At 36.9% G+C, this 13,233-nt stretch overlaps 1 protein-coding gene across 1 annotated transcript in view; it reads left to right on the top strand.

Annotated features, from left to right (window-relative positions):
• The window catches only part of DPP10 (dipeptidyl peptidase like 10), a 304,433-nt gene that overhangs the window by 55,039 nt on the left and 236,161 nt on the right, over nucleotides 1–13,233 (top strand). Inside the window, exons 2-3 of the mRNA XM_068407227.1 lie at nucleotides 2,035–2,149; nucleotides 9,979–10,074. Coding sequence (XP_068263328.1) covers nucleotides 2,035–2,149; nucleotides 9,979–10,074 — 211 coding nt within the window. The remainder of the gene's footprint in view (nucleotides 1–2,034; nucleotides 2,150–9,978; nucleotides 10,075–13,233) is intronic.

Here is a 13,233-nt window from a genome sequence, read left to right as displayed (position 1 = left end):
CCTGCAGCCACCGGGAGGGAAGGACTGAGAGCAGTCCAGGCTGGCTGGTGGCCATTTACCACTAGGCCTGAGCTGGCCTCAGCTGTGGGGAGGGGAAGGCTAACGCCTGTTGGGTGAGGGAGCTGATCCCATGAAGACTGGCTGTGGCCTGGGGTTTAAACTGAGTAGACAGACTGGCTGCTTTCCCCCTCTGGTGAGGCTAACGATCTCTAAAATGAGCAAGCCCAGCTGGGCCTGGGTCAGGCAGGAGGTTGGGGTCCAGCGGGCCGCAGCCATGTTGGGGTGGCAGGGGCTTCTCGCTGGGAGATGCCGTGGGCTGAGGGCTCCTGTGAGGCTTCCCCTGTGGGACTGCTCAGAGACTGCCTAGGGAAATTCCCCTTATGTTTCCTGGCAAGGAGGACCAGGGAGAGAAACTGTCTGTTACAGGTAGAAATGAACAGGTGAAAAAAAGGAAATATTTAAAGATAGAGCTAGAGATGCTGTTCTGGGTGGTGTATGGTGTTGAGGCGGTGTACACAAGCCGAGAAGGCCCAAGGAAGTTGTTATTTTCTGTTGTTGAAACATTTCCATTTCTCACTCATAATTCAGAAAACAAAAATTAAATCATGTGTGTGTGAAAAAGTATTAATATGCCTTTAGAAGCTTATAAAACATAGCAGGAGGTGCCTACCCATAGAACAAGATGGCTGAGGTGGCAGAGTCGCCCCCATCCCTCTGCCCTTTTGTCCAGCAGAAAGGGGAAAGAGAAAAGAATATCCTTGCTGTGTACTTTCAAGATTAACAAACCTGGGATCGCAGCTCAAATAGGAGAGACTTCAAGTAGTCTCTCATCTTTTGTGGCAGTCACTCCCTGTGCAGTCAGCGGAGAGGCAGCCTTGCAGGGCTCTGCTGATGCATGTTATGGCAGGAGGTCCTGGGGAGGAGGGGAGAGGCTTTTAAGTGGTGGTGTCTTCAAGGGCAAGTGTGGGGTAAAGACTGTGTTTTTTACCCCACCTGGTATTTAGTTGGAGCTTAGTGGAAGCCTGGGCAGACTGTTAAGCACTTGTGTAACATAACTGTAGGCAGGCTGAAGTGGGGTCTTCTGAGAAGTCCCTCCCACGTTTCTTTTCACAGAAAGTCTTACCACAGCAATTTCGTTTTGAAATAGTAAAGGCAGAGTAATTGTGGCAGAAAAACATTTATGCTTGCCAAGTATAGACAGAAAAAATAATGTTTTCTATGAGAGAAAGTTAGGATTGTATGAAACAATTGTCATACTGTTTTTGTCGTTCTATTGTTAGATGTTTATGTGTTGTTTGGTCTCAAACTGTTCCGTGAACACAGGCAATGCATTGCTACTACTGACAAACCTAAATGGCGTCTGGCTGGAGTTAATAGAAGTTAAACATGTAACCACAGAGAACGTAGGTTTAAGCGTACTAGTAGTTACAGAAGCATTCATTTAACATTTGTTACAAGCTACTGTTGTTTTTTTATGAGTAATAGGGGAGCACTTTACAGTTGAACTACTGTATAGAGAAGAGTTGCGTAGCTTTGGATGGAATACTTGGAGCCTCAGGCAGTTTTGTAAATGTTTTCTATTACAAATAAGTTTAATAGTGTACATTAAAAAGGATGTGTATTTAAACCTTTATGGTCCATACCACGTTAGGTGGAATTATAGTAAATCGCTACATTTCATTTCTGTAATTATCTTATAAACTGCTAGTTGATATTGTCCTGAAGTTTATGTTCAGCACATTTTAACATCAGTCCTATTTTGGTCAGCTTGTATAACCTCATTTGATTGTCTCTTAGCGGTATAAAATTACATATGCATATTTAAAAAAAAAAGACATATCTATTAAGAAAGCATAAGAGTGACACACCTTTGGATGACTGTGTGTACTGTTGAGAGGGGAGGGATCATGATCACCTCCCATGCTGCGATTATGAATATGCACAGAGCCATTTTCCTATCGATAATAGTTCTAGAAATATATGATTATGAAACATGGTCTTTTCTTTTTATTTTATTTTTTTCCATCCCTGTAGGAACTTGGAAGTAACAGCCCTCCGCAGAGGAACTGGAAGGGAATTGCTATTGCGCTGCTGGTGATTCTAGTTGTTTGTTCACTCATCACTATGTCTGTCATTCTTTTAACCCCAGGTAACCGACTTCTTTATTTTATCTTACTGAAGGTGTATGATTCATAATGCAGTCATTAAAATGACATATAATGTTAAAGTGTCTCTTGTCCTTAAACATTTTTCACTTCTGGCTACTATAAATTTGGTGCCTGTACGGATTGAAGAGTAACCAGAGGCCTTGTGGAGTAGAAGCATTTGGCTTTGGCAGTAGGTCCTGAGGATTGTGTCAGCTACTAGCAATCCTCATTAGCCTCAGCAGGTGTGAGCTGACTTTTAAGATTTTGTCACGTGTGTCTTGGTGTAATTTCAGATTCACAGATGATCTAAGAGAAGGCTGTATGTCATGGAAAACTAATACTGAAAATGAAGCTTCTCACTGAACCAGAAGCATGCATCTTTCATGTGCACAAACGTCTTCCCTTTTCTTTTTCGCAAAAACAAAGAGAAGGGAAATTACATAACGGTTCAGTTACCAAAAAAAAGGGAGGAGAGGGGAAGTGGTAGAGCAAAAAAAGCAGATGAACGTATAAAATAATTAGGCTTAATTTTTTTTTTTTGTTCTAATTTGATCTGAGTTATTTTTCTAAAGATGTTCTTGTTACTGCTGGGGCAGCAACCATTTAACTATGTCTAGGAACCTAAGAAAAGGAAACATTGCACAAGTTTTAAAGAAAAAATATCTTTGAATTCTTTTTGTCAGATTTAACGTTTCAATGAAAAGTACCTGATTTGGATGGCATGCCTGGACAGTAAATATTGGTCTGCAAATGTTCTGCCATGCAAGGGCCCAGTTTGTGTAAACCAAAAGGTTAATGAAGTGCTTTTCAGTGAAATAATGGTTCCAGACAATTTGGCCACTGGATGAAATCATCAAGGGAAGATGGGTGGGTAGTAGACTGCTGCTGCTGCTTGAAAGGAAGGTGGTGAGACTGAATGGAAAAGGATCAAAAAGCTTTGCTTGTCAGAGGGAACAGGACATCTGGAGAGAGTATGTAGGAATACTACGGACTATTCTGCTTCCTCTGTTTTGGATAAATATCTACTACATATGCATGCTGCTGTCCGAGGAATGATAAAGAAATGACTGTTTGCTTATTCCCTCTTAGAACAAAGTTGTGCTGCTGTAGTCTCAGTGTATAGGAGTTTCTTCAGGGAATAACAAAAAAAAGACGTTGAGGGCAAACGGTGGCGTATCTTGGTACACTGTAAGACAGAAGACTGCTTTTCTTTTCAAGGGGAGGTAGCTTTTTTTTTAAGGCTTGTAAAATCTCAAAAGTGTTATGCTGGAATTCACAATAATAAACATCAGTTCTGGCTCTTATATCTATATAAAATTATTAATGATGTATAAACATAAATTGAAATCTTTGAAGGCATGTGTGGAAAAAAGAATAAACAACCCAGGGAAATGTTAGGGTTTGTTTTAATATGTTAAAAAAGCTCAGTTAAAACGGCTCAGTATCTCTGAGGCTGTTTCAAAATCCAGAGAGCTTGCTTGAAAACTTGATGTAAGCTGGGACCTACATTTCAGTGCAAGTCATGCGAGTGAAAACTACTTCTGTCAGCTCAGATGCTCTAAGATATCCCATAGAGACTGTAGAGCTTGAGATAAATAAAAACCTTTTTCCCCAAATGATCTAGGTCTGTAAAACTGGGATTTCTTTGAGGCTGGAAATGCTTACCAAAAAAAGTTTTGGAGGTGCATTCCCTATTTTGTTCCTAATCAGTGCTGTTCCCCCTTCACTTTCATGATTAATTAATATGTTTTTGGAAGAAAATATTCTGATCCTTTGCTAGTTTGCTGGCAGGTACTAAGCACTGTATCTAAAGTTATTTGATCTTGAATATATGTACTCTCACTTTGGGATATCTAGTGTTTGAGGGGAGGAAAAGCTTGGGAGACTCTATCACAGGTCTGGCTATTGCAAGGTGCTCAGTTCTGAGGTGCGACCGATCTGTTGTTATAAATACTTGGTTTTGCAAATTCTTCTCATAAAATATAATAGATGTGAATTTAGATGTTCAATGCAATAGTGAGGATTTTGTCCTATATTACCTTGGGATAGTTCAGAGTGCATTGCTTTTCATTTCTAATACTATTTTAAGCATCAGAGACTTCTTTCGCTATTTAGTTCTGCCTGTACCGATGGCTGCATTTTAGATTTCATGTAAATTCCCGTAAACACTGTGCATCATGCTGCTTCTTTTTATGGAGATGATAATTTCGTGTGGTGGTTGCTCAGAAGCCTGATTGTTTTGTTGAAAGTTTTGTGGAAGCAAAAGTCTATTTACTGATGGTCAAATCTAACAGAAATGATCTTTTGCCTACAAGTATTTATACATTGCTTTGTCCACAATATAAGAAACTCTTAGGTCCGTGTACACTTTTAACAGTTGTCATTTGATTTCACTCAAAATTTGAACAACAGCTTTCATGCCTTTTTTAATAGAAGGATCAATGCTTCCATCAGAGATAAGTTTTAAAGATAAAATCTTCTATGTAAGTTATATGCAAAAAGCTTCAAAGAAGCTTTAGCTTCTGCTAAAGATACAAGCAGTATTAAAACTAAATGGAAATTCTTGATTTTTTTTTTAGTGTTTTTTACTACATGAAATATAACTTGAATATTCAACACTGAGCAGGAACTGTGTTGAAATAAGAGATGTATTTTGACCTACTTGTAACTTAGCTTCTGTTAAAATATGAAATATCTGTGTTGCAATTATGGTTGTGGTTTTAGTAAATTGTACCAATAACATTAGTAATATTTTGGTCCCCTTTATATTGCTTTTCATCTGTGCTAATACTCAGAAACTTTATAAATGTGTTAGTGTTCTCAACAAAGAGATGGAAAAAATGGAAGACCAGACCATTCAGTAGTGCAAGAGAATAGTGGTAGAGTCTGAATGGACTCCCAGTCCAGTAACCTTTTGTTGGGGTGCAACAGCTCTCTGTGAACCTCTGTGGACTAAGGAGTACGTTAAAAAACCCATCAGGCCCACCAAGTACAAATTGCCACACTGCTCTGTAGCTGGGAGTAGAAGGCTTACAGGCAAGTATCCCTGCTAGTTTTCTTCGCAATTAAATAAATGCAATGATAAAAGAAAGTGCACGGAGATATCAAAGAGTGAGGTTACTCTTGTTAAAGTAAGGGACTGGAGTATGGAAGAGCTTGGGAGTTTCAGAATAGGAGCCTCTCTATCCTGTGGGGCAATTTAATTATGAATCCAGTTATTTCTGTGTGTAATATTTGGAGACGATCACTGGAGAAGTACTTAAGAGAGAGTAAAAGAAGAAAATACCTTGGTAATAATCTTATATTTATAACTTCCTTTATATTGTGAATTAATGGCCAGTGCAGAGACAGAAGTAGCTGTTTATGAGAAGCCATCATTTGGTTTGTATGTCACTATAAACATAGCACAGGTATATTTCATGTTCTGGTTTTAATCTATTTCATGTTTTTGAGGTTTGATCACATACCTGCACATACTGAAATATTCGTAGGTAGATTTTCTGGGATCAGGGCCTCATTCCTGCCTTTAAATCAGCATGGTTTTGTGCTTTGCATCGTGACAGTATGTTCCACATCGTAGGAATTATCTGAAGACCTATCTGGTTGACCACTGTTGATCTGTATTTCAAAACTGAGAAATGCTCAGTTGGAAGTACTAGCAACTGAAAGCTTTTATGTGAAACATCAGCTAAGAACAGCTTAAGATTTGTACAAACTTTGCCACCCTTGTACAGGTGTTTTGCCACAACACTTAAGGCTGTTTTCCATTTTGGGAATGACAGTAGTTCTACCTTCATGTTAACTTACAGTTTCTGAAGGTGTGGCAGACTTGAATGCTGTATGTGTGGCTCCTTTACTGAGATACTGATGTTAGCATTTAAACCATGGATACTGATATATGGTAGTTACTGTTAGGCAAAGTGGCATGTAACTCTACTCATAGACTCAAAGCAAACTCAGTTTGCTTTGCTATCTCTTGATTTAAAAAAAAACAAACCCAAAAGGCACAGCTTTGCACAAAAATTCCTTTAGGGAACATTTACGTGAGCCAAACTGACAGAAAATGCTGCTTTGAAATTGTTTCGAGTTAAATCAAGTTCTAGGAAGAGGATCCATTTGGATTATGTCCAATAGATAAATATTCTGTTTAGAACAGGGTTGGGACCGATCCCTCCGCACCATCTCTCATACTACTCTTAAACAAAGAGAAAGCAAACTAAAAATTATTTTTGCTGAAGTGGAGGTTCATTACCAGAAGATTCAGGTTTCTGTTCAATGCTGTATAGGCTCCCTGTAACTACTGTAAATTGGCAAACAAGTTTTGATATCTGACTACTTTCTGGCAAGTTGTTTTTCCTTTTTTATGCAAACATAATATGAACTATACTAGTGCCCAGTTATTGACATACCTGTTAGCTTGCATACAGTTTACTAGTGGTGTTTTTCCACTTTTCAGATGACATTTAACATCAAGTCTTTATCCTAATCTCTAGCGTTAAAACTTTTTTCCTGCAGAAAAGTCGGTAAGGAGTTTGAGTTAACAATATACTACACTACATCAGTATTAGTTTTATTTGCTAAGTTAGAAGGTAAATTTTATGAGGTGTTTAGACTACTTTTAACCTGCAAAAATAAACTCATGAAAAGTAACTAGGCTATTAATTTCTACTTTTGCAGTCATCTAGTTTACTAAGCAGAAACAGGTTTGTCATTTTGAATAAATGAGCCCCAGTTGTTGAACTGTTGTTAGTTTGATGTATAGTTAAAAAGTAGCCATTTAGATTTTAACATTTGATTTTGTTTGTATCTTCTATAATTTGTGTTCCTTTTCTATACATAATATATATAACTGCAGACCAAAATATAGAAATCTGTGGGAAATAGTGTGAGGTCATTGGAAATATGATTCCTTCAAGGAATAATTCATTAAAATTTAAAATGGAAATGAAAAAGAGATAGGAGGCTATTTGGTAATGTGGGAATAAACGTAAAGTGGAAAAAGGCAGTCGTTAAAATAAAACAAGTACTTTGTGAAGTACCTACAAATTTGTGCTTGTCCTCAAGAAAGATTAACCCAGTATACTGTTTGAGAGTTCACATGATGTGTGATTCGTCTTGCTATATATAAACTAAGGGTTTTTTGAAACTTAAATTACTATTTTAGAGTTTTTTTGATGTCAAATCAACAATTTTCTTAAAAATTATACAATATGATATATTGACAGAGTGGAAAGCTAGTGTTGGGGATTACAAACAATGATCTATTTTGGTAATGACTTAGCATCAGAAAAAAAATTACTTTTCAAGCATCTAGTAAAGTTGCTTGAAGATGACAGTTTTTTCAGCTTAGAAATGCTAACAGCAATTTTAAAAGTTACTTTAAAATCCAATTCATATTGAGATTACTTGGCAGGCATGTGAATTAGAAGACAGAGAGCAGAGCTGGTGTACCTTTCTTCCCTGCTAGCTGTTCTGTACACAGTTGATGTATTGTTTTACTGATTTTTATTAAAGCAGTTAATTTTAAAAAATCTCTGAAAACTAAACTGTCTTGGGTAAGACAATTTTTTGGCAACATAACAGCTTGTGTGGGCTTCATTGGTAGTTGGCAAACTGGCAGGATGTAAGGGGTCACAATAAATAACAGACTCAAAAAAGGTTAGAAGGGGAATCCTTTTGGAATCACAAACAGCATCAGGACGAGGGTGAGTTGAATCGAAATAGGTGATGGAAAACAGCTTGTTGAGGGTAGGTAGTCAGCAAGCTTATGGAGAAAGGGGAAAATGGGCATATGAGGAGCCCAGTATTTGATGGTGTTAAGTTAGAAGTAGTGTTTTAAAGATAGGAACCTTATTTGTGGAGCTGAGTAGAGCATATATAACAACATGTGCTTAGTTTGAAGATAAAAACCCAGTGTGTGGCAGGAATAAGAGCTAACAAGGTCCCATGATGTGTAAACAGAGGGATTAGGTATAAATCAAGAGAGAGAATGTTACTCCGCTGTAAAGCTGTAGTAAGACTGCAAGTGGAATATTGTGTCCCATGCTGGACTTGGAGACTGAAAAAAAAAGGAAACAGGCTGTTTTGATCCCCGGAAGGTAGGAAGAGGGCAAAAAGCTTATTTAAGGATTAGAACATTTGTCTTATGAGAAGGGATTTGAACAACTCTGTATGCTTAGCCTTATAAGACATCAAGTGCAAGGAGTTGATCACAGTACGTAAGTGCTTACTGGGGCCCTGCCGAGACCTGGGAGGGAGGTGCATGCAAAATGCAGCAGCGCCGTGGAGTGAGCAGCTGTGATGGCCTTGTGTCTATCATAAATTTATGGTGTGCGTTAAAAAGGAGTTTCTCTTCAAGGGTGCACCTTATTAATCCCAACTGGAGTGACTGCAGCAGGCAGTGCTGACATTTAAACGCAAAAAAATCGTATTGTTGTTGATTCCAGTAAGCTTTCAGCTGGACCTCTAATTGAGAAATTTGGCTGAATAAAGACCAATAACAAAAATATGATTGACTTTATTCACTGTGAAGAGGTCACATTTTCATCTGAACCGTGTTATAGGATACAACCTTTACAAAGCACATCTCTTTGTTAAAAATGTGCTGGTAACATATTGGGTCAACATCAAGATAACAAGATTGCTCCTTGACTGCTGTGATTCTAGATACTCTTTTTCTCTGGGTCTGTCATCAGCGGTGCTGTCTAATATCAGCAATCTGTAAGGACAAAATCTGACTAACAAAAAGATCCTCTTGTAGAGAAGGTGGATGCCTGACGCATTGGAAGGAAAAGCTCATAGAGCAGAGAAATACTGCATTAATCTATGGCAAACCTGCCCAATAACAATAAAATGATTAAAGACCTGCCTGGGCATCTGTCTGGTTGATTGTGTAGGAAGTGCATAGGTGCCTATTTTTGCTAGTGCAGAGGCAATGTATAATGCAGCTTTTGGCAGCTGCTGTTCTCCTAAATAGCCTAAAGCAGTTAGGTGAAGTGCATAGCAGCTATCAGTGAATATTCATTGGAAACTTTGTGTTTTCACAGCAAAACTTTTGCTTTAATAGTATTTCTGATTTCACATTAGTGTGGCAGTTCACTGTTGAATCTCTGCTACTTATTATTTATTTAACTTACAGCACAAGAAAAGTAGAATTTAGCAGAGCTTCTTTTTTCTTTTCTGAAGCATGGAGATGATTTTAGGAGCTGGCAACTTATTTTTTTTTTTTTAAAATCAATGTTGTCTAATGTTCAGAAGCACAATATTCCTGGGTTCTATCATGTTTGGGAAAACCACAAGGCTGTTAGCCAAATGTTATGTTGTGCTTATCACTAGAGAGCAAGCACAGACTATATAATGTACATATGGATTTCTTTTTTAACGTTTTAATTTGTAGAATAGGTGAAATTGGTTCCAGATTTACTTACAGGAGTATTTTACTTAGTTGCTGTCTGTAGAAGGTGATCAATGTGGCCTACATCCTTTGGCTGTGAGGAAGTTTTGTATTGGTTTGAAATCAGACTTTTCTTGTGGTGTAGGGCTGTGGGAAGAGGGAGCTTTGCCACTACAGTCCCAGTATAATAAATAGCCAAGCACTACATCCTTCAGTTGTCCTGTCCATAAGGTACCAATGCTTTGTTTTCTGAAGCTTTACTGAAGAAAAATGGAAAATTTTCTTGCGGGGGGGAAAAAAAAAGCAATGTATTATTATTGATTTTGACAGCACCTTCGAACTATGTATTCTGGTTCTGTAATTCCAATGTTTTGCAAACTGCGTGGAATATATTGTTTTTAATAAATATCTAAAATGATCCTGTTATGTTTATTTTAGATGAACTCGCAAATTCATCAGAAACCAGATTGTCCTTGGAAGATCTCTTCAGAAAAGAGTTCATAGTTCATAATCCAGAAGCCAAATGGATTAATGGTAAGTGTATAATCTCTCACATAATTCGAAAATAGGTAATAATTTTGGATATTGAATGATATCATTATCCAGGCATTGAGAAAGAATCAGTTAAGATTTCAAACTCTCTTGAAATTGGCCAGTGTCCCAGTTTTCCATGTAGTTCTGAATCATGTCTGTTTCATTCATTTTTGAAGTGGCTTTCTAATTTTAAAGCTCTGTCTAGTAGAAACCCACTAAAATTTTCTGGTTATGTAACTGACTCAGTTGGAGGCAGTGATGTAGAATTGTTCTTAAGAACTGGATCTTGTTTATGAATTCACAAAAAGATGAATTCAGAAAATTAAATTGTTCTATTAATACCTGAACTTTGGGATTTGAGAACTGGTTCTGACTTTTCACATCTGGAATGGATTCTTAAATATTTCAATACACTTGTACAGCTCAGTCATTTTCTAATGTCTACAAATTGTGTTTTATGTTCTACTTTATTAAATGATTTATAAACGATATGCAGATTCCCAAAGAATTATGCAGTTTTAATGTAAAAAAAAAAACAAATTAAAACTTTTTTTCAACTCATTGAACTCCTTTTCTCTTGATCACGAGTTGTTGGCATTCTTTCTGTTTGCAAGAAATGCCAAGTAACACAATAGCGACCATCTGTTTTGTGTCACTATAGTTGGATCTTTGTATTACTCTAGGTGTTATGATCAAAGGAATAACAATAGGCTTTGTGCAAAATAGAGTATTGTTAAGGAGTGTTCTGTGGAAGGTAGAAGTTTGAAAGTCTGGTGACTGTGTATGTAAATTCAGAATAACTTTGCACAGGAAATAGTGATTCAATTATATTAACGTTGGTGTTCAGTAAGAACTAGAACTGGTTTTCGTTTGTAGGAAGCTATATGATTGAACTGAATTGCTGCTTTATGATATATTCTAAAGAATGAAATGGGCTTAACAAGGGTAAGTGCATTTAAAAAAAAAAAGGGATAAAAAGGGAGAAAAATATGGTCAGTCTTTTTTTTTCCAGTACGAGCTCTGGTGTAATTTGTTATCCAGTAGTTTAGGGGTAAGAGAGGGAAGGCTCAATTTAGTTTCCTGCCATTCCTTGTCCCCCAGCTACACCAGTGACCATACAGTTGCCTAGATGCCCTTAGCTGCTTCTTTGGACTGGTTTCTGTCTGCAGTCAGTCCCAAAAACTCTGGTACCGGGTAAAGCCAGAACAGTGCTATTCCCAAGAGGAACAGTTTCTTGCATTTGGCAGAAAACTGTTTTCCAGTTAAGACTGTTTGCTAATTATGTCCTAAAGCAGTTTTTGATGAATTTGTTGTTGTTTGTTCAATTCACAAAGCAACTGCCTTTGACACCACCCTACTTGAAAAATACTGCTCCTAATTGTCAAATAAAGTTCTTACAGACCTAGTATTGTCAATTCAAGTGGTCACTAACAGCAGGCAGGTACGTAGTGGAAGGAGATCCTTATGCTAGTTCTATACATTACGCTTGCTACTCAAAAACTACACGAGGTTACTCATCTAAGAACAGTAGTAGTCATTTATAACGTGCATAATATTCTATGCATGAAAATATTATTAATTTCAAAACCCAGGACAATAAAACTAAAAGGTTATGGATTGAGTTATACTAAATATTGTTGACACTATAAAACATGTAGTTTATTGTATTTTTTAACTCTGTTCTACAGCCTGGGATAAGATAAAATCTTCTTCTAAGAGTTTTCCAGATGTGGTAAAAAGAAACATAGAATTTGGTGCTAAACACTAACTTGGATACAGATTTCTTTTGTGGTATTTAAAATCCATCTTAAGAAACTCAAACAATGGAAGATAATTTTACTAGCATCATGCAAAAAAACAGAGGTCGTAAGCAATCTAGTCTAAAAGCTATGAGATTGTACAGTTATGAGCTTTTCCATCTATTGAAAGTAATATTAGAAATACTATTTAATAAAGAAAGGCTGTGTGTTTTATTAGCAGCACAGTTGTACTAATATCCAATCTTTCTGCAGTGATTTTTTTTCTCAGCCAATATGAGAACTAAGCTTGCAGTCAGGTGTTTTCCTGTGTTTATTTGTCAAAGAAGCAACAAAGTCCAGTGTTACAAAAAAAGGGAAAGAATGGACTTCTTTCTTATTAGAGTATGTGTGTGTATGAGAATTGAGGGAAAAATTGGGATAATCAATGGTTTTACTAATTGTTTAGTATTTCTGATAAATACAGAAAAATTATATATAGGTGGTTTATTTTTTTTTTTGCATTTTCTTTGAAAATTTCTGGTATGGCCAGTGAAATCATTATCTTAGATAATAAACAAAATGAGGAGGAGTCTTGCAAAGCAGTGTTTCTGCTTCCTGCTTCTATTTTTATTTTTAAGACTTAGGGTAAGATTATATTTTCTTTCCTGGCATGGTAACATTGCAGTGGTGACATTATATGCATGGAGAATGAAATATATAACTTAATATTCAGCATTCATTACTGTGGAGCTGGAGGGGAGCATTTGGCACTTTCTTTGGATATTGGCAGGGTGAGTGCTTTTGGACTCTTCACAGGAAGATTTTAGCAGAAAATAAGTAGCTACTTACTACTTTGTTTTGCTCCTCCTGGGATAGAATAATTTGTATCCATCTGAAAGTTTTATCATCTTGACCTCCCGGGAAGGGATGGGAATAGAGACTGAAAAAGTGATTCCTGCTGTAAGCAGTTTCTGCAGGGTCTAGAGCATATTTTGTAGAAAAATGTCTGATTTGAGAATTTAAAGTGCTAGATGAATCACTGTGTTCTTAGGTAAGGTCTAGTATTTAACTGCTCCATTTAGTGAAACTTTCCATACTGATGTTGGAATTTCCCAAGCATTATCTTCCAAACACAATGTTATTTCTTCCTTGTTTGCAAGTTCCTCCACTACAAAAATCATCCCCATGTAGTTATTTCTAGTCTACTCTTGAATAAGAAAAGCTCTTACATACAGCAATTTTTACAGTCCATTTCCTTTTCTGTTTGCAACTGAGTCCACAATTTTATGTGCTTGCCACCAGGTTAATAATTATGCAAATGTTTAAAGCTGCAGAGGAAATGTTGTTCTTTATCTGAGATAATCAGCTGTTGTCAAAGAAAATAAAAGAAAAATTTGGAGCTAGTTTTGAAAGTGACAAA

The sequence above is a fragment of the Nyctibius grandis genome, chromosome 9, assembly GCF_013368605.1.
Source record: "Nyctibius grandis isolate bNycGra1 chromosome 9, bNycGra1.pri, whole genome shotgun sequence".
NCBI classification, from domain to species: domain Eukaryota; kingdom Metazoa; phylum Chordata; class Aves; order Nyctibiiformes; family Nyctibiidae; genus Nyctibius; species Nyctibius grandis.
Note: the sequence above shows the minus strand (reverse complement) of the source record. Positions and strands in the feature narration are given on the sequence as shown.